The 19464-nt window shown below is 39.8% G+C and overlaps 1 protein-coding gene across 1 annotated transcript in view; it reads right to left on the minus strand.

Annotated features, from left to right (window-relative positions):
* Window positions 1-14127, minus strand: part of SPECC1 (sperm antigen with calponin homology and coiled-coil domains 1) — a 72566-nt gene extending 58439 nt beyond the window's left edge. Inside the window, exons 1-2 of the mRNA XM_010169883.1 lie at window positions 13981-14127; window positions 10885-11020 (exon numbers count right to left, since the gene is read on the minus strand). Coding sequence (XP_010168185.1) covers window positions 10885-11020; window positions 13981-14127 — 283 coding nt within the window. The remainder of the gene's footprint in view (window positions 1-10884; window positions 11021-13980) is intronic.
* Between the last annotated feature and the right edge of the window lie 5337 nt (window positions 14128-19464).

The raw sequence follows: 19464 nt of genomic DNA on the forward strand, positions 1-19464 counted from the left end.
ACTGCAGGCGGCTCCGAGAACGGCACCGACCCAACCGAGGCCGGACAAAGCCTGGAACCGAGCTCCGGCCCAGACCAGAACTCAGCTTGGAAACTGGAGCTGAGCTCCCGTGCCCAGCACGCCCATGGCTGCATGGCCAGAGGGCTGTTCCCAGGCCACACCGCAGCGAATTTCAAAATGAAACACTGAAATACAACCAGGAGTAAAGACGGGCTGAAGGAGCCTCAGCGAAGACAAGAGCGGCCAGATGTCTCCAAGCCAAGACAAAGTTCATTTTGCCCCAATTCACAACACCCAAAGCACGCTGACCCTCGAGCAAACAGACCCTGCCCGTCTGTCTAAGTACGCTCTTGAGTACAGACAGACTTTAGACGCCTGGTTAAGGTCAGCTCTTAACTCAGCTGTCACCAGATCTAGGGGACATCTTCTGAAAACTTAGACACTTAAAGGATAACAAAATGCAGACTGAACACCTCTGAAAGCCTGACCATGACTGTGAACATAAGCCCTTTCTGAAAAGTCCTGTCTATCAGATGTGTTCCAATATCCTCTGGGGCTGTTCCTGAGTTGAGCTCCTCCAGCTCTTCTTGGCCTCAACTGGTGCTGAGAATAGTCAGTTCACATCCATATTACAAAATCAATGGACAGAATACACTCTAAACTATTAAAACCTAATTCTCTTTGTTCAAGTACAGACACAGTGTTTTATTATTCCTAAAAAATGATTACAGCAATTTCCAAAGTTCCCCTCATGCTGGTTCTTCAAGAACTGAAAAAATCCCAACCAAACCCAACAGCCTCTACTATATCTAGAAGCTGCACCCACAAATCTGATCTCCATACCATATCTGTTCCATCAATATTTTTAACTGTGAATTGTACTGCAAGAGCAGCTGCATGAGGCAGCCTTACCCACAGAGACTGGCCAACAGACAACCTTTCAAAGAAGAAGCAAAATGCTCCTCACTAATGGAGTCCTGTTGTGCATAGGAAACAAGAATGCTGAATGATTCCAGTGAGCAATTGCCATTACACAGATAATTAAAGTTTTTGTTTCAACAAGAAGGTTAAAAACAAATTGAGAAATAATAAATTAGTATGTGTCCTAGGCCCCAAACAGATCAAAAATAAAACATACTGAAATTAATCGAGCTAGTTGTGAATCCACTGGGTCAAATACAAAAATCTGGAGACCATTCAATATGATAGAAACAGAATTTTGCTAGTAACTCACAATAACATTGTGAGTTAGTTGTCAATCTTAAATTTTTCATTGTTCTTGCTCTGACACTTCATGGATGAAGCTGAAATTTTTCATACTGCTGTCTATATTTGGATGACATTAAACAAAATTCCTGTCTACTTCTATCTTTGACATGCCAAGTATAAAATACTTTGTTTAATGAATAAGCCATATAAATTCTATAAAAAAGGATCATTGATAGTGCATTCTTTTTTGTAAAAGTCATCTTACAGTCTCTTAAATCTTTTATCTTCTTAGGATGGGTACTCAGCTTGTCTCTCAGAGGTACAGATACAAATGTCCCCCAACTCCTGTTGAAATGTATCTCCAAGACAAAGAGATTTTCTTCTGTTATAGACTAGAGAGTGACTTCTGCTTTTCTTCAACAGGGTTCACCAGAGGGATTGCATTAGCCAAGATAATCTCTTGGGTTGATAAATCCTGACACCGAGCATTTGTTATTTCAACTCCTGCTTTCTATTTCTGTAACACAAAAAGGAATAGTGTAACAGGGTCCCAGTACAGCACGGGGTGCCAGCCTGGAGTAATTATAACATATAATCACTGAGTCAGCACAAACACACCTGAAATCTGAGCACTGTAGAAGAGTCATTACTGGAAGAACCAATCTGTTATTTTTGACAGTGGCACAAAACATAAGTCAGAACATTCTAACACCATGACAGGGAGAATGATGTCAGGCCAAAGACTTCTGGCCGAAGTCTACAGTGAAAGGTAAGGTATGAATTTTAAATTACAGCTAAAGCCTGAGCAGAAGTCATGGGTAAGAGATTACTCTTTGGGGAGCTTGCAGCTCAAACTGAGGAAAAAAGGAATAATAGCAAGCATGACTTCTAGCATGGTTACTAGGTAATGAATTGTGACAGACACATGGCTAAATCTTTATGCAACTATTTATTATCTGAACATTTTAGGTTTTCTCTTCCTCCTCAGTAATAAAGGTATAAATACAAATTAATGAATTAAGAATATAATATCTATAAATTAGATTATCTGATTTCTTCCAAGGCATGAAGACTGACTCATCCCTTTGCACTATCCACTTGTGGGACTGCCAATAAAACCCCACAAACATTCATTTTCTATAGAGTGAGAATGGAAATAAATTACTGAAGGTGTGATATGCATAATTGTTTCAATTCACTAGTCAAATGACAAAACTTATTTGCCAGGCATAACCTTTCCTCAGACACTATTCTCACAACACAGCACATTAGTTAGCTTAACTTCTCAAAGTTCAAATTGTAATCCAGCCTCAAAAGAAAAAGTGTGAAGATGCCACGGAATGATCTCAAGTTTCCAGTGGCCAGCCAGCTGATAGCCTCCTCAGAAGTCTACAGTCTAAAGACATTACAGATGCTGAGCAGGACCTCCAGGGGCTGGACCTTCTGGTGAAGATTGAACTAAACTGAATGGACCCTAAGGGTGGACACTGCCAATCAATACCAGTGTTCACACTACTTCCATTAATGCTAAAGATTTTATAAGCATTAAATGCTTATGTAGGAGGGAGAAGTCTACAGAGACATGTATATCATGCACAGTAGTGGACCCTAAAGGATTAAGAATAACAACTATGCTGAAACCCAGAAGAAAGAGTAAATTTACTTTTAATCTTGCTAAAAACATTTTTTTGTTGTGAGGATACTTGATGAGGTCATAGTTAAGTTCATGGCACAGAACTGCAGCCTTCCAGGAACCCATCTGAGATGTAGCTGTCAATCCCTCCCTCTTACATTACAGTATCACAATCTCATATAAGCCAAAAGCTGCTGGAAAAAAAAAAAAAAAAAACAACAGTGGAAAAAAAATTATACAAGGAACACCAAGCCCTCTCCTGATATGCATACTTGTCAGACCAGGCCAGCGTTGCGTTCCTTTCTTTCTCTCCCTCCCATTCTTTAAGTGCAAACACAGTGGCACTCTGCCAAGGTATTTTGGCTGTGATACATTTAGGCCTAGAGAATTTGTGTTCAGGATCATTTCTCTTCAGACCAGCTGAAGGAAAGCTGATAATTAACCTAGGGCAGGTAGTCAACACAAGGTTGTATTGACTTTGCTGAACAACTTCACTAAAGAAGCCTGAACAGAAATGAAAACAAACTGAGAGATCACAGATTTGTGCTATTCCTGGACCATCCGAGCATGATCCCCTGTCTGCTTGGCTATCCCTAGCAAGGCTTTTGTGATCATCACAGTTTGGTTACAGCTGTAATGGATCTTCCCTATGTGTGTTGGCTTCAGCCAATTAACTGTCAACAATTTAATGAGTCAAGTCATTACAGTCTTTAAGATTTAGCATTTCAGTATCCCTACCACACACTGAATCCTCTTAACTGGCTCAGCTCCCAGGGTGGTAAACATGTGCCAATAAAGTTATTTTCAGGGGAATATACAACAGAGAAAAGGGTCTCTGCTTCAGGCTGTTTTAACAAGAAGCTGCACTCAAAAATCTTAGAACATGTTAATACAGATTCAGTGCAGTAAATGTCAGTGGTGCAGTAGCTTCGGACAGCAACCAAACTGGAAAAGGTACGTGCTGCAGACAGCGTTGTCAGCAGAAGTTAATTCTTACTTGTTTAATAATGCAAGATGACTGCAGACAGCCTGTGAATGCCTCTCAACGAAACTGTTATCCTTAACAGGATCAGGTATTGGAAATCCCAACAGACACTCACTGAAATGCACTGCTCTCACTCCATTCCCAGTTATAGAAAAAGGTTCATACCATGCAGCCAACAACAGAACAAAAGAATAATTACATCAGTCAACCTTCATATGACACCTTCAGAACAAGAAGGGAGCATCCATCAATAGATCTCTAGTTCAAGGAATCCCAGGACTGAGATCTTGAGCCAAGAGATAGAGTTTAACGGTAAGACCACTGCTATGTTTTCATTAAAGAACCACTGAGCAGCTTGTTCTGCCCTACTGGAATAAGTGCCTTTTCCAATTAAAATATCCTACCAGAGTAACGTGTTTATCAAAGAGGATAAAGAATCCTGAAGAACAGTCATGTGAAGCAGAGCCCATTCCAAGCCATTCTAAGACATAGAACTGCCTGTGTGTTACACAGAGAGCAAAGATTAGAAGAATATGAAAATTTAACACGGCAATAAACATTAGAAAGGAACATTTTCAAGCAAAGGCATCAGGAGTGAACATATGCACTGTGTATGCAGACTATCACAAGAAAAAAATAATTGTAAGAAGAAATAAGAGAAACTTGTCAAATAGCTGCCATAAGCTGAATCTGGAATGCCAAACAATCTACCTCATTTCTTGAGCTTTCACTTTAGAGGTTAGTGGGTGAAATCTCCTAAAACGGTGCTGAAGCTTAGTCTGATTACTTGATACCTGGGAGAATCAGAGAGAGAAAATATTTTGCTGGGTAATGTCAGAGGTTAAGGTTCAGATTCACATTTGCACCTGTACGTTGCAAACAACCATGCAGATACTTATAAGTGGGTGTAGATACCAATAGGCACATCCAGCTGCATGTGGAGCTATAGATGTAGACTTATATTTCCACATGGTTTTGCATGTTGAATTCCCACAGTACTTCTTGCCTATTTGAATGACATCTTGACAAAGCTTTTTGGTTTTTTAGTCTTTCTTCCCTTTTTCTATCACTTCTGGAGCTAGAATCTCTTTTTATTTATAAGAAAGTATAATTATGCAAGAGCTGCATCTTGTACCTGGAAAGGGTAGCAAAACACAACTAGCTTCCCAGATGAAGTTTTGAGGCATATTTATTGTTCCTGGGAAACCCCAGATGAGATCAATCATTTGGTTTCTAGCAAAGTCTTGTGGAACAGAATGTACCAATCTCATTAGCATCTCTCACACTTGTGTATCTCTCACAAGAAAAGTGAGACAGTAACGAGACTGAATGCACAGTGCAGCAACCTTTCTACAAACCTATAGTAGTGCTTTGATGTGACAGATCACAAAAAGCAGGCCCTGTCAAAAACTGATGTATGGGAGAGTAAAAGGGCCCCGAGGTCAGAGAGCTGTCCTTCAAAAGAAATCACTTTCCTTTTTCCTCTTCTAATTGGGGTGCATTAGCCTCTTATAAAGAATTAAACTGTTAATTAGATTTTTTTTGTCAAGGATTTTTTTTTATTTAAAGCTTTTATTATTAAAAATACTTTTCTTGAATTTTCTGACCACGTAGAGAAGGCTTCTGGTCTGAATAGTTTCACATTCACCTAAATGGTTACCCCACATCAGCAAGTGACACTCACCAAGTTAGCAGAAAGCCAGTAAATTTGATAGTTTCTATATTCTATATATCACTTACTAATAGGAATCTTGAAGTGACAATTCTATAAACATGCAGGAAGCTCTGAAGTCTGTAGTCTGCCACATTTTCAATTTTGATGGGAAAGAAACGTATCTAATGAGCAATATGTGCAATAAAACTACATACCAGTCTCCCTTCTGAAGTCGTGCACAGTTGAACTTGCTCAGCTTTCCCAAGGGACACTCGTAATTTCCCAGCACACTAATTGTGATTGGTAGTGCCCTGAATATCATCACTATCGACACAGAAAAGCTACAAGCAACTATGTTTTAGAGGGAAATTAATTTTTTTTTCTTTTTACATATGCTACATCACAAACAAACAGGGATGGACAAATGGACTAATGGTACCTGTTCTACTAGAACTAGGAAGGAATTGAAGGTTTCATATTTAGTCATTGGGACATTAACTCTGACAATTGGGCAGGAACATGAGTGACAATTCACCGAAAAATTCATCAAAACAGAGGCCCTACTTATTGGAACTGAACATTGTTGAAACCAAACTGTTCCATAACAGAATATAATCTTCAGGTCCTTCTATAGCCTTCACTGATGATGCTAAATTTCTTAGTATTTTTATTATACTCTTTAATTTACTGGGCTTATTAAAACCACATGCTCTGTACAGCTTCACTTTTAATGCTGGCAGTGTTCCATTCTGGGATTAGCAGCTTTTGTCCAGGTAACCTGCAGTTCAGAGATGCCTGGGAGATAACTGAAACTCTTAATATCTTTGAGTTTGCCTCCTCTATACTTCTGTATTGGCACTGTCTCCAACCATTGATGTTAATCAACTCAGGCATGCACAGAAAGCAACACACTTTCCTTGTTGCTTTATCTGACAATGCATGCCAATTATTGATTTCCTCATTTAACACATAAAAATGAGTGGCCTCTTCTGATGGAGCTCAGAATGATACAGTAGGCCATCCCTCACATTCCTGCTGGCATCTTGGCTTCTCCTGGTCTCCATAGATGTAACACATCCCACTATCGTTGTGAGAAGATATAGAACCCATCTTCTGACATGGTTCAAGCTTTAGAGAGATCCTGAGCTCGTTAATAAAACACTCAGGATCTCTATAAATAATAAGTTAGGTGGTTGCTACTGACAGTTTCCTAGTGTTTCTGAGGCAAATTCAATAGGTCTCTATAGCTTTAGACTTAGAAATAAAGAAAGAAGCTGATGGAGTAGCCTGAGAAAACAAGTACAGCTATCTGTTACTTACATGTCAAGGAAAACTGATTCTTGATATTGTATCTGGCAGAGCTTGATATAAAAATCAATATATTTGTGAGAAATGGGGATGCCTGAAGTATTCTGAATGCTTTGGAATTACATGCTCACAGCTCAGCCTGGCCACACATCCTGGCTGTGTCTCTTTTTCTAATGTCCAGAATAAGACTCTTTTTTGGTTCCTGTTGAAGCTGAAAAATAATAGCTGCTGGCACTGAAAAAACAGCAAGGAAGCACATGAATGTGATTAAACAACACAGCTTTGAGGAAAATTTTCAGAAAGTGCTTGAACTGGGAGTTTGTAGGTAGTGAGTGGCAGAAGTGAGCACAAGGATTTGGAATGACTTCTAGGATCCATTGAGCAAGTAATTTCACCTGTCTAAACCTCAAATTTTCCATTTGCATACCAGTACTACCATGCAATGCTCTTCCTGAGAAGTGTATGTTCACATAAGCAGCTTTGAAATTCTCTGGGGAAATAGCAGTATTCAGGGTTATTTGGCTTGCAAACCTCAAAGGATCAGAATCCAAAAAATCACTGATTTCTTATAATCCTGAACCTTAAGGCAAAAAGAGTCCCAAGTTTCTCATTAAGATATAAATTTCTCTAAACATTTTAAAATAATGTATTTACTATAGAGCTTCATAGATTGGATGGCTTTACAAGTGCATGCATTGAAATAAACATTTTTCAAGATTAGTTGCATTTTTTCCAACTGTTTTTCACCTAAAACATTAAAAGCAATGCAAGAGCTCTGCGAGTTTGGTTTTAACATAAAACCAAATTGCTACTTCAGGACAGTACATGGAAAGACAAAACACTGTGGATAAGGAAGCTGAATCCATGACATCTATTTCTCCCCAAGTGTCATTTCCCATTACTTGGGATTTCAAATCCACCAAGCAGTTACAAAGCCAAAAATCACCGCACAGAACTTCCAGCCAGGATCCATCTCCCATTCCATTTGCTCAACTCTTCTTGCCAAGAATGCAGACATGAGATTGGCCTCATCTCCCTTTAAGTTCCTTATGATTTACTGTGTTAGCTTCCAACAAGGCAGACAGGGGTAGTTATGTCAGCAAAAGGCCAGAATGAATAACTTCAACTCCACTAAGGGCAGCATACAAACAAGCCTGTTTAAACAAGCAGTCTTGATGTCAATTATTTATTATCTGCAGCATTTGGAACACGTGCTATTGCTCAAGGTCAACACACAAATGTTGGACAGTAACACCCAAAGAAGAAACCTAGAGCTTTTTTTTAATTTCCATACCTTGTTTCTTTTTATTTCTCTTACACAATACCATAATACTAACTGAGTACTACCAGAGTGTAGCTGGAACCAATATAATTTCAGTAAAATAATCAAATTGCTCACTTGAATAACAAAGAAAGCCCAATCTAAAAAGCACAAATAAAGAGGGAGGGGAAGACATGACGCCTACAGTTAAGACATGAAAGGAAAAGGCAGAACTGATTAAGGTAAAGAAGCCAAAGAAATTGGTTTCAGAACAAAATTTGGAGATTTACACAGTTGGCTAGGTACACAAACATCTGCACTTCCCAGCTACAGGAATGTTCTTACTTGGATTAGCTCCACAGTCAGTTAGCATTGCAGTGTCGTCTTAATCACAATCAGAGACTATTTGGGATGCCATTTCAAGAAAACACAGCAGCTGAAAATGTTCTCTCCTTTTCTACTTAATATTCCCAGGAACATGTTGTGCCCTCTGTCATATCTGATTTTTAATTTTCCTCTTAGCAACAATATACTGTATTATAATATGCCTGTTGGTATTTTTTCATAGTGTGAGAATCTAAAAGTAGCATTCAGCTTTGTACCCTTGCTCACTAATATCTGGCACCTTTCAGAATATAGCTAGATTTTCGAGCACCCTTTTGGGCTATGGAATCCCTGTGAAAATTAAGATATGGAAGATACAGGTCTTTTTGTATATATACACCTATAATAGCCCCTATAAGACCAGGGACAGTTCTCTCTAGGTGTGATAGTTTCACTGGGCTGGCCCTTGGCCAGCAGCCAGCACAACTGTAACCCACTTTCCCCACACACCCAGGGGATAGGGGAGAGGATTGGAGGGCAAGGGTAAGGAGACCTGTAGGGTGGGAGAAGAACAGTTTAATAATAGAAATAAAATAAAACTTAAATTAATACTAATATTAAAATAGTAGTGATAATAACAGTTTAAAAATATGCAAATGAGTGATACCCAGTGCCATTGCTCACCACCCGCCGAGCAAGCCCGGCCCATTCCCAGATCATGATCCCAGAGGAGCGACAATCCTGAACTGAAACCACAATCCCAGGAGATGGAATAGCCCTATTTAGCTTATTCATTTAGCTTATTCATTTAAATATTCCTCACCCCCTGAGATCTTGTGCTTGTAGACTAACAAAACATGAAGTCCTTCACATCCAGCGACAAAAATTAAAACATTGGGATGTTCTCAGTGTTTCTCGTAACAAACCCCTCACTGAAAGCAAAATGCAGCACTATTCTAGCTGCTAAAAAGAAACCAGCTCTGTTCCAGCTAAAATCCAGGACACTAGGTTAAAAGGAATTTTAGAGGGGTAGCATGTATATTCTTAATGTTTGTCTACACAATATATGTAGCTCCACACTTGGACTCCTTTTGCTTAGCGCTAATATTCCCATTCATACATCTACAAATGCTGATGCAAAGTGATACATGAGATCAGATCTAATGATGTAATTTAAACTGGCAAAACAATACCCAGATGTAACCTGACCTCCATACACCATTTTCCCCTTTGTATTTAAAGCAGCCATCACCATAAATCTGATTCCCCCTCCAATCCCAGTTATTATACAGGCAAGCAGAAGAGGGCTCTCTATTCCAGCGCTAGTGTTTTTATATCTGACATGTATTCCATTCTGGACTCCCTGCAGTGCTGTTTCCCTGGCTGCATTCCCAGGATCCTACGCTGCATCATCTGTACAGGTTTTCTTCTCCCCACGTTACTCCTCCCAAGCAGCTTTTGCCAACATCATGCCTCTTTATTGGCTGATGAATCTGAAATGCCTTTGGATACAACTAGTCACGATTAAATTGGAGGATTTACACAGTGATTAACTGCAGAACAGGATCTGTCTCTGGGTTACTGTGAAACATTTATGTTGTTGTAAGATGCATTAATTTCTTTCAGAGGTGGGGGAAGTATTTAAAGATTTTTTTTTTTTAATTCCCCCCCCAAGGTCCCTTTCAGGTTAGTAACATTGTTCTGTTACACAGCCAAACCCTGCAGAGGCTGTGACAAATAGGGAGGTCATGGTCAAATTTAGTAAGATCTCACATTCCCTTGGAAATGCCACCAGGGAGCAGACAAAAGCAAGCGTTTGCTGAGCTCCTGGGGGGAAAGCAGAACGTTTGCACAGAAGCCCTTGGTATGCAGATGGTGTCACTGCCTTTGGAAACAGGCTTAGATTTGAAACCAGTGGGAACAAGCTGATGGGGCTAACACGGAGGGAGGGAGCATGCCACACCGTAGCTTAGGAGCACAAGCCACACGTGAAGATGCTGGGGCTGGCTCTTTGTTCTGGCATCAATGCTGTGTCCCATGAACAGCAGGGTAACCGCTCTGCTCAGTCAGTAGAGGGAAGAGACAGAATACTATTGATATATGGGGTGAAAATGTGAAAAACAAAGCTTTTAAAATGGATTTCTTGGTGTGCAAGACCCTGGGCTGTCACCGCTAACACCAGCCCCGGGAACGGGCCACCGCCGCCACCGCGTGGCTGCTCGGGGCTCCGCAGCCCGGGACAGACCCCAGACCCCACCACTGACAGCTCCTGGAAACACCCAGCAGCTTCCTCCTCTCTTTTAACTTCAGATGACTGACTCGTGGACTGTAGGATGCAGTGAAAGGGCAGTCTGCCAGGCACAGTGTGTCTCGTCCTGTGGGCTGAATATCACAGCAGGTAAGTTATAGCTGTGCTACAAGAAAAACTCAGCTAGGATCGTGGTAAACCAAGCAACACTCACAGCACATTTCATAGAAAGTAGATTGTCTTCCAGAATCTTTGTATCTACCTGTGCTGGGCTTCAGTCGACTCTCAGCAAGCTCAGAAATTGCTCCTGTAGTAATGGTCTTCTTCAGTCTAGAGACTCCAGAAGCTGCTGCCACCCCTGGTTTTGTCAGCATGTCATCGCTGCTTGCCCTCTTCAGCTGCAACAGAGATCTTAGTGAGCAACCAGAAGATTAAGACCTTGCATATTCCCATCAAGTAGTTCAAAATGCAAGTTTCCTGGGAGAAAAGGAACATTTCCATAAAGTTACCCAATGGGAATACTGCTTTGATAGCCATACTAAATAATTTTTATTAATTTTTGTATTTGTTTTTGCATTCTAGATTTTTGTGAATTGGGTTAAGAAGTAACACTGTTTCAACAGTGAAGAATGAAAATGAGAAGGATCATTCAAATAAGCAAAAAATTGAAAGCCAGGGAAAAAATAGCTTACAGGAGTAGACTACTGGCACCTCCAGCTTCCCAGATCTCGCGTTGAACAGCAGTCGTATTTCCTCCCTGGTTTACATTTAGTCAGTATTTGGGCCTGTGCAGATAAGTGCCAGTTGCAGAGCCTGACACACTGAGTAGGTCAAAGCAGTAAATAACTGCCCCTTAAACTATCTATCAAAAAAAGATCCTAAAGGGATCTCCTGGTTCTCGTTTCTCCACTCAGGATCATGCAGTTTCACTCCAATGGTGCCCTTCGATCCTCTGAAAAGCCTTCTGAGCTGTTCCAATAGCAAACAACTGTCAGCTCCTTCCTGTGTTTGTCAAACAGGAGTCACCAAACTTTGTGGCCTCATAAACTAGGTTACCTGACATGAACAGAGAACATGCTGCAGACTAAGCCAAAATCTGAAAATAATCTAGCCAAGAAGCTCCAGCTGCTGCAATAAAACACAAGAGCAGTTGGTGCAAGATCGAATGCAACTACCAACTGGAAATCCCTAATCTTAAACATGATATCATTTCAGCTATTTACCCTCATTTATTTAATAGCAGTGAGCAAAGATGGCCAGTGATCTCATGGCAGGACCTAATACTATTTGTTTTACTAGGGACTCTAGGACTCAGTGGAAGAGAAACTGAAAAGCCTGTTCACAAGAAAGCGTTTTTTTCATGTGACCAGCAATGAAATCACTCACAGCAAAAAAAATGCATTGGTTTTCAGAATAGATAAGCTGCAGAATTCTAAAGAGCCATCCTGAGACATTTCATAAGCTTGGAAGAAGGTAAACTATTTGCTTTACTGGGTATTTTACATTATGTGGTTTTTTTTAAACTTATTAGCAGATATCAGTGTAGTTTACTTAGTAAGCCTTATCGGACATGAGAAAGTAATGGACCATCATTGCTGTCTGGTCTTTTTTGGGAGGGGAATTTCTGGTAAATGTGTACTCAAATCCATGCAATACAAGCACAATGAACTTAAGATTCAAGGAGAAGCACTGAAATTATGTTGCTTCAAAAAGCAGAAGTAGCAATTTATCTCAGAACTTTCCCGTTTATGTGCCTTGGTAACAGCCTGTGTACCTGTAACAACAGCCTCTAATTTCAGGAGAAGTATTTTAAGCATTTTAAAAGACCAAAGCTCTAGAGAGTGTCCCTAGAACAGTATTTTTTCTGTCCTTCTCAGTTTGTGGACACCTAAACTGTTCTCACAAATCAAAATCCACTTCCTTTGAAGTTGCCCAGTGATACCCAGGAAGTCCATGACCCACAGGCTGAAAAGCACTGCTGGGGTTCAATGAAGAGAGCACACAACGAGCACTCTCCCTGGTTAGCAGTTCCTGAATGTAAAAATCTTTAAGCAAAATGAAGTCTCTCAGCTCCAATTCTTTCTCCCTTTCATCTCTTCCTCTGACTCAGTCTGTGGTTTCCTGGACCCTGTGAGCACGTAAGATTCAATAGCTGAAGTGCTGATTTGCTCCAGGATACCAAACAGCTCACATTTTGCCAGCTCACTCTTAGGAGCAGAATGGAACAATCTGACTTTCTGACCTTCAGACTTCTGCAGTCTCTCTAAAGTAATGTCTTCGATGTGCCCTCTTCTACAGCAGCAACTATGGTGCCTTTTTCTACCCCATTTGTTGAAATAAACCACTTTGATGATCTTGCATTTGCAGATGATCAACAATTTGAAGACGTTGTCTGTAATTAAGAAGAAAACTCTCTACCTTTAACACCAGAGCCAAATCAATCGTAGCAGATTTCCTGATTAGTCTCTTCTGTAGCATTCCTTCAGAGATGTTGCCTCAGCCATACAGCACGTACTCAACGATGAACATAACCTGCCTGGAGCACTAAACTGAAATATCCTATTGATAAGATGCTCAGAGCATCTAGGAATCTACACAGCAAGTTCAGTAAATTAATCCTGCACTCAAGAAACTGATGATTAATGAAGTTTAGATCTCCTCTTGATTAAAATGCTGTGCCATGTTATGTATTGTTTACTGAACTTTACTATTGGCAATAGCTCTAACTAGGAAGCCCACAGTCTATTTTCATCACTGGTATCTTGGTCTGTATTAGGACAACAAGGTTATTTTTGTTTGCTGGCTGCAAGGGCACAGATGCAGCAGCGTTTCAGGTGTATTACTCCATTTTCTTAAAAACACCACTTTGACAGAAGTTTCTGCTATTTTTTGAATATATCTGTATAGAAATATAGGATTCACAAAACACATTTGTGCCATTGCAAGTAATATCTTTTGTTAATATAGTTTGCCTTGAAGGAAGAGAAGCAAAGATTTTTAGGAATTCTGGAAATTCATTAATAAACATCTTTCAATTTCTTTACATGTGTAACAGTTGAACTAAGAATTTGCCAGTTATTTTTCTCCATTTTCAAAGTTAAGACAATTCCCTCTACACACAGAGTGTGAGAGAACCCACTCATACCTCGTACAGATACAGCGTCCCCACCATCACATGCAAAATATTTTCAGAAACGTGCATTAGTCTAATATACAACCCAATTATCATCTCCACATGCTTAATACAGTGGTCAAGTCCACTCCAGTACACTTCAGGATGTGGTAGTGTTCCAGGACTACACCAAAGCTTTAACCTGAACAAGGGTATAATACTTGCACAGTCCCTACTAGTTAGTACCTTGCTGAGCCGAGATTCAAAGGCAAGTGAAGTCGAGGACTTGGATGTCTTCATTCCTGTCGAGGTGGTGGAAAGTGATTTTCCTCTGTCAGCCCCATGAGTCCCTTGCTTTGCCATTGCACTCCAAGGCCTGGCAGTGCTCTTCATTTTCTTTGCAAATATCTCAGTCTACAGAACCTAAAAAAATAATTTTAAAATATTTATATATATATATATATATACATATATGCATATACACACACAAAAATATAAGCTGTCTTTATATCATCTGAAAGAGAGCAACAGAGATATCTGGCAGCAGTTTAAAGGGCTGAAAAGGCTGGGCTAAACTTTATTCCTTCTCTTATACACATCAAAACTCAGCCCAGAGAATCCCTCAGAGCAGGCTGCAGACACTTATATTTTTCATTCCAACTGGTAACATGAAACACCCCAGAATGAACAGTGACTTTTGCTGGAATTATATGAGTCAGAGACCTCTATCAGCCACAGCAGAACACCTTGCATGCCAAAGCACAATGAAAGAATAACTGAGAACGCTGAAGTCCACAGCAAAGGAAGACAACCTTGGGATAAAAAGAAAACTACTTATCTTACTGTTAGATCCAGCATCTTCAACTGAAATAATACTCACTGTTTAAAAGTCACATGAGAAGCAAGTTTCCTCAGTTGTACAGAAAACATGTATCTCTAACTTATCAGAGTCTTCTAGAGAAGTAGCAGTTGATGTTGCCACAGTGACAAAAATATGTTTCACAATACCAAGATTTACAAAACATGGTAAAAAAAATTAACCTCCTTCCATATAAAAAACCCAAATCTGCTATTCCTCAGAGATAAGCTTATGCAAGAGAGAAATCCTGCCAGGCATCAGCAAACAGACATGAACTCCTTTTTTTTTTGATATAGCTGAATAAATTCAATCTGCCAGCAAGAACAACTAGTCTGTTTCTCTGGGCAGGTAGACTGTTGCCAATTAATTAGCTAGCTCACCCCTTGTAGATCTAAAGCCATAAATTTTCAACAGCCATTGCCCAATCCAAACCAGGAGCAGAACAACATAGTTAGTTGGATTTAAAAAATAAAAATAAAATAAAATAAATAATGAGTTCCACCAGTTCAAGTTGGGCGTGGGAGGGAGGGGAGGTTGTCTGATATCTCCTCCCCCACTTCAGTATTAGCAACATTTTTCTTCTGCAGCTTCATTTTCTAAAATAGACACAGGATGTAGCTGAGTCTCAGTCTTGTGGCGGCAGAGCCTAACTTGCTTCTTGTCTGTGAAACAGGTAACCAAGAGATCTACAAGGAGATCAGCCGAGTGTCTCAGCTAGAATTCATCACACGAGAGCCCAGCTGGGACAGCATGAACTTGAACAGCAACCCTTTGACAGAGATGCTGAAGCAATTTATTCCTGGCTGAGTCAGTAGAAGGGCTCAGGTCACATTTTATATCTCATAATTTGCTTCATACTTGATTTCACATTCACAAATAAGGACACTCACTGAACTCATGGGAAACAAAGCTGTTTGGGGCCAAGTCGTATCTGACACTGACAGCACCATCCAGGTGCCATGATGGTCTATTTAAGGAGTGTTTTGCTGCACAGAGGCAGAAGGGAATGCCAAGTGCTCTGCTGCTGTCTTACACAGAACAAAGCCAGCAAGTGACATTTCCTCTATTTATCCTTGGTGCCTTTTGCAGGGAGGGCTGTCTACTTTCTCCACAGCTCCAACCTGGCAGCTCCTAAATAGAGGAATAAAGAAGTCAGTAGTTATTATTACTAAATATAGTCATTACTCCATTAAAATTCTTAACACATACAGTGTGGAGCCATCAACTGATCTCATTAGAGGAGAAAGCATAGTTTTGTTGATGATTATGCTGATCACTTAGCTCCTTTTTTAAAGGCTGGCAGATATATAAGCTACATTACAATAGATAACAGTGTTTAGCACTCCCACAGTTCATAATCTACCTTAGCAAGCTTTGGTGCTTTAAGTTATTAGATAAACTATTTTTAAATAGGCATACAATTCACTGTATTTATATGAGTGAACAAGCAACTACACATACGGTCTTCCTGATTAGATCTCCAAATTATGCAGATTTTGGGTTTCATAGATGGTTGCACATGCATTTTGCTTTATTATATCCTCTGGATTTCTTTGTAACAGTATCTCATACTTCCCTGCCTTAAGCTGTAAGGATGTTTTCTTGATATCCAAAAGAATTTAATTTTGAGTTATCCATGGCATTTTAAAGTTGCAGTGGAGTGATATGAGCATTAGGCCATGATGTGAGAAGTAAAAAGAAAAGGTACTTAAAAAAAAGCAAACAAACAAAATAAAAACCACAACTCAAGAAATCCAGCCAGTAGCCTGAGGCAAACTGGCTTCTTCATGTAATGATAGTTGAATTACGTGCCATGTGGATTTAATAATATTTTACTATGCCAAGCAGATGAAACTAAAATTGAGATGAGTATATTTGGATTTTTTTTTAGTCTTTATTACTTTTCCATGTATTTATATGGGAATTAGAATATGTAAAAGATGGAGGTAAGGCTTCTTGTGTGTTTGTCTAACCTGAATCTGTGCTGTAGATAAAGATTTCAGCCTCTGAAGTGGGATCCAAATGCTTTACAAAAGCTCCATATGTACTTCAAAGAATAACGCCAGGTTGCACACATCTTAAGCTGCTTTCACTGCTGGGTAGGTGACACACATTTGAGTTATTAGAAGAACTGCTTCAGGAGAAAGAAAGTCAGCCTGCTGTTCTTTGATGAGAGCAGGAAATAAATCCATTCTCGGAGTCAACATCAGCTTTTCCTCTCCTCCAAATTCAATCTATTGCATTACAGGAAAATAAACAACAAAAAAGCTTCACAGAAGTTGTGGGTCACTGGGACAATGGGAAACCCAGAAGTTCAGTATCATGGAATGGCTCATGGATTGAGTTGGGCAGGTAGCACTGAACTGTCAACCAAAATACTAACTTAAATATATAAAATGGCCACAGCCAGTAAGCATTCAGGAAAATAAACGTTAGCAAAGAAGAGAGGTTCCTATAATACTTGTGTAAAAACAGGACATAAAGGGACAGTTTGCAATAGATTGTATTTTTTAAAAAAATCACATACAGCTTTTATCTTGTCTCATACAAACCATTTTTTCTAGGTGAATGATTAAAACCAAACAATTTGTAAATCTGTAAAGATAAAAAAGCATTTATGCAGAAACAGGTCAGAGGGCTAAACATGCTGAAAAAAGCCAGCGTAAGGACAGAGTGCTGCTAATATATCCCAGGATAACAATGGCTGCTTCTTTGAAGAGGCTCAGGTTAAAAGACACTTTTGTCCCAAATCTGAAACAAGGCAGCAGTTTGTCAGAGCAGCACAACAACTAAGTGGCAACCTCTCCTTCCTCGATGTGATCATCAGGGCAAGGCTGACAACAGCAGCTCGCAGAGACCAGCCTTCTGAGCCAGCAGAAATTACTTTCAAAGTAGCCAATCATGGTCATAAACTGTCCTCAGATGAGAGCTTGGGAATGGGATCGCCACTGACTTATCACAGCTGGATGAGTCTTGGAAGACTCTGCAACAAGTCAGGCCAGAGGTAGTGTGTATGTACTCACATTGTAACTACTAGAACAGGTTGCACACAACCTTCCAAGCCTCATGGATCTATGTTTGTGTCTATGAAACTGCTACCAGATAATGGCTCCCAGTGGCTTTAGCATATATTGATAGAAGGAAGTCTACTATATTTTATCTGAATATCAGCATTTCCTTCTGAAAGGACCCCAGAGAGATAATGACTTGTTCTCTAGGCTACCCATAGAGAAACCTGAAAAGAGAAGCAGCTTTCCACAAGAGTTGCAACCAAGCTGCTCTTGCAAATAGGAGGACAAAAATCACTAGTTTTACACCCATTATGTCTCAACACGCTTCAGATGAGACACGCTTCAGCTCACTCTCCTGCAAGATGACTGACTTTAAGCAATGCTTGGAGCTCTATATTTTTAAATTTCTTTCTTCACATTTCACAGGGAACTTTCCTTATGAAGCAAACAGAATGCGACCATCCCCAGATTCAAAGTTTTTCTTTGGCATCAGGCAGAGCAGGTCATTAGCAGGTCATAATTAAATCCCTGTAGCATGTTCTGCTTGGAGCTGTACTCTGAAAACATGTAGAAACTGAAGATAAGAAGCAGCTCCGTGTTGAAGTGGGGGTTCATGCCAACAATGTGTTGCTTCAGAGCAACAAAATCAGTTCTATTGCCAGTCATTTCCAAACTGCAAGGGTTTGGGGGGGTTTCTTCATTTATAAAATATTTTATAATCAAAACTGCTGGTGTCTGCATAGCCCTCTCCTCTGAAATAGGTGCTGCAAATGAGATAATTGGAGAGTTTACAAAAATTTATAGCTGGTCCTGACAGAGCTTTTTCTTTCAGTAATCCTCTGAATTCCCTGCAGGCATTAGAGTCTTCACAAATTCAGGCCATGCTATATAGTTTGTCCTATCTCTCTGGCATTTTTAAAGAGCATTTGGAAAAATTTGATGTAGGCTATTTTGGCAGTTGGCAGAAGCTTTACAGTTGAAAGCTTGTCCATTTTACTTGAAATTTTACTATTTTATTAAAGATTGAGAACCTAGACATTTCTTTATTAGTCAGTCCACATGCATTTATTAATAAAAGTCTTTAGAAGCAGCCTAGAATTATTCCCATTTTATGGCTAGAAAAACTGGATTAAAAATTTATCCTAACTCTCACCAGACAATCAGCATCAGCAGAAACAACACTAGGTCTCTTGGATCTTAAGGCTTGGCTATCCATCAAAGGAATAATTCACCTTCACAGACTTCTAGGAAACACATTCTGCTGACTCTTAAAGGCTATTTTACTCTGAATAACTAAAAAGAATAGATAGGTTGATTTGAGTGATGACAAGCAATATTCTTTCACAGTCAAGAAATCTAGCATTGCACTACTAAGTAAATAAGAATCATTAGCAGACCTGCAGAAATGAAGTTACAAAGGAAAATCCCTGTTGTGGGGCTGGAGATATGAATTCTCTGTACCCCACGTACTTCACACAGTGGAGGTTTGTGTGCTCATCATGTCTGTGTGGAACGCTGCTCGCTCAACAGGACACTCAAATTAAAGCAGAGGCATTCAAGTTGGTTTTGGAAAATGAATGAAAAAAAGAACTGTGAAAACTCATTACTAGATCTGGAGAGTAACGTGCTAGATGGCAAGTTCATCGAGACCTGTGAATGCCCAGCACTTCTGAAAAATGAGGTTGGAAGAACCAGCTTTGCAGATAGGGCTCTCAAAGGACAGAAGTCTGACTTTGGTGGGTTAAAACCCACAGTCCCCAGTGCCATCTTCCTGTAATTCAGTTACTTTTCATTACATCAAAAGGTCAGACTATTTTAGAACCTTTATTACACATTCTTGTGAAATCAAAGCATAATTCT

This window comes from Antrostomus carolinensis, unplaced genomic scaffold, assembly GCF_000700745.2.
Source record: "Antrostomus carolinensis isolate BGI_N321 unplaced genomic scaffold, ASM70074v2 scaffold15736, whole genome shotgun sequence".
Taxonomy (NCBI): domain Eukaryota; kingdom Metazoa; phylum Chordata; class Aves; order Caprimulgiformes; family Caprimulgidae; genus Antrostomus; species Antrostomus carolinensis.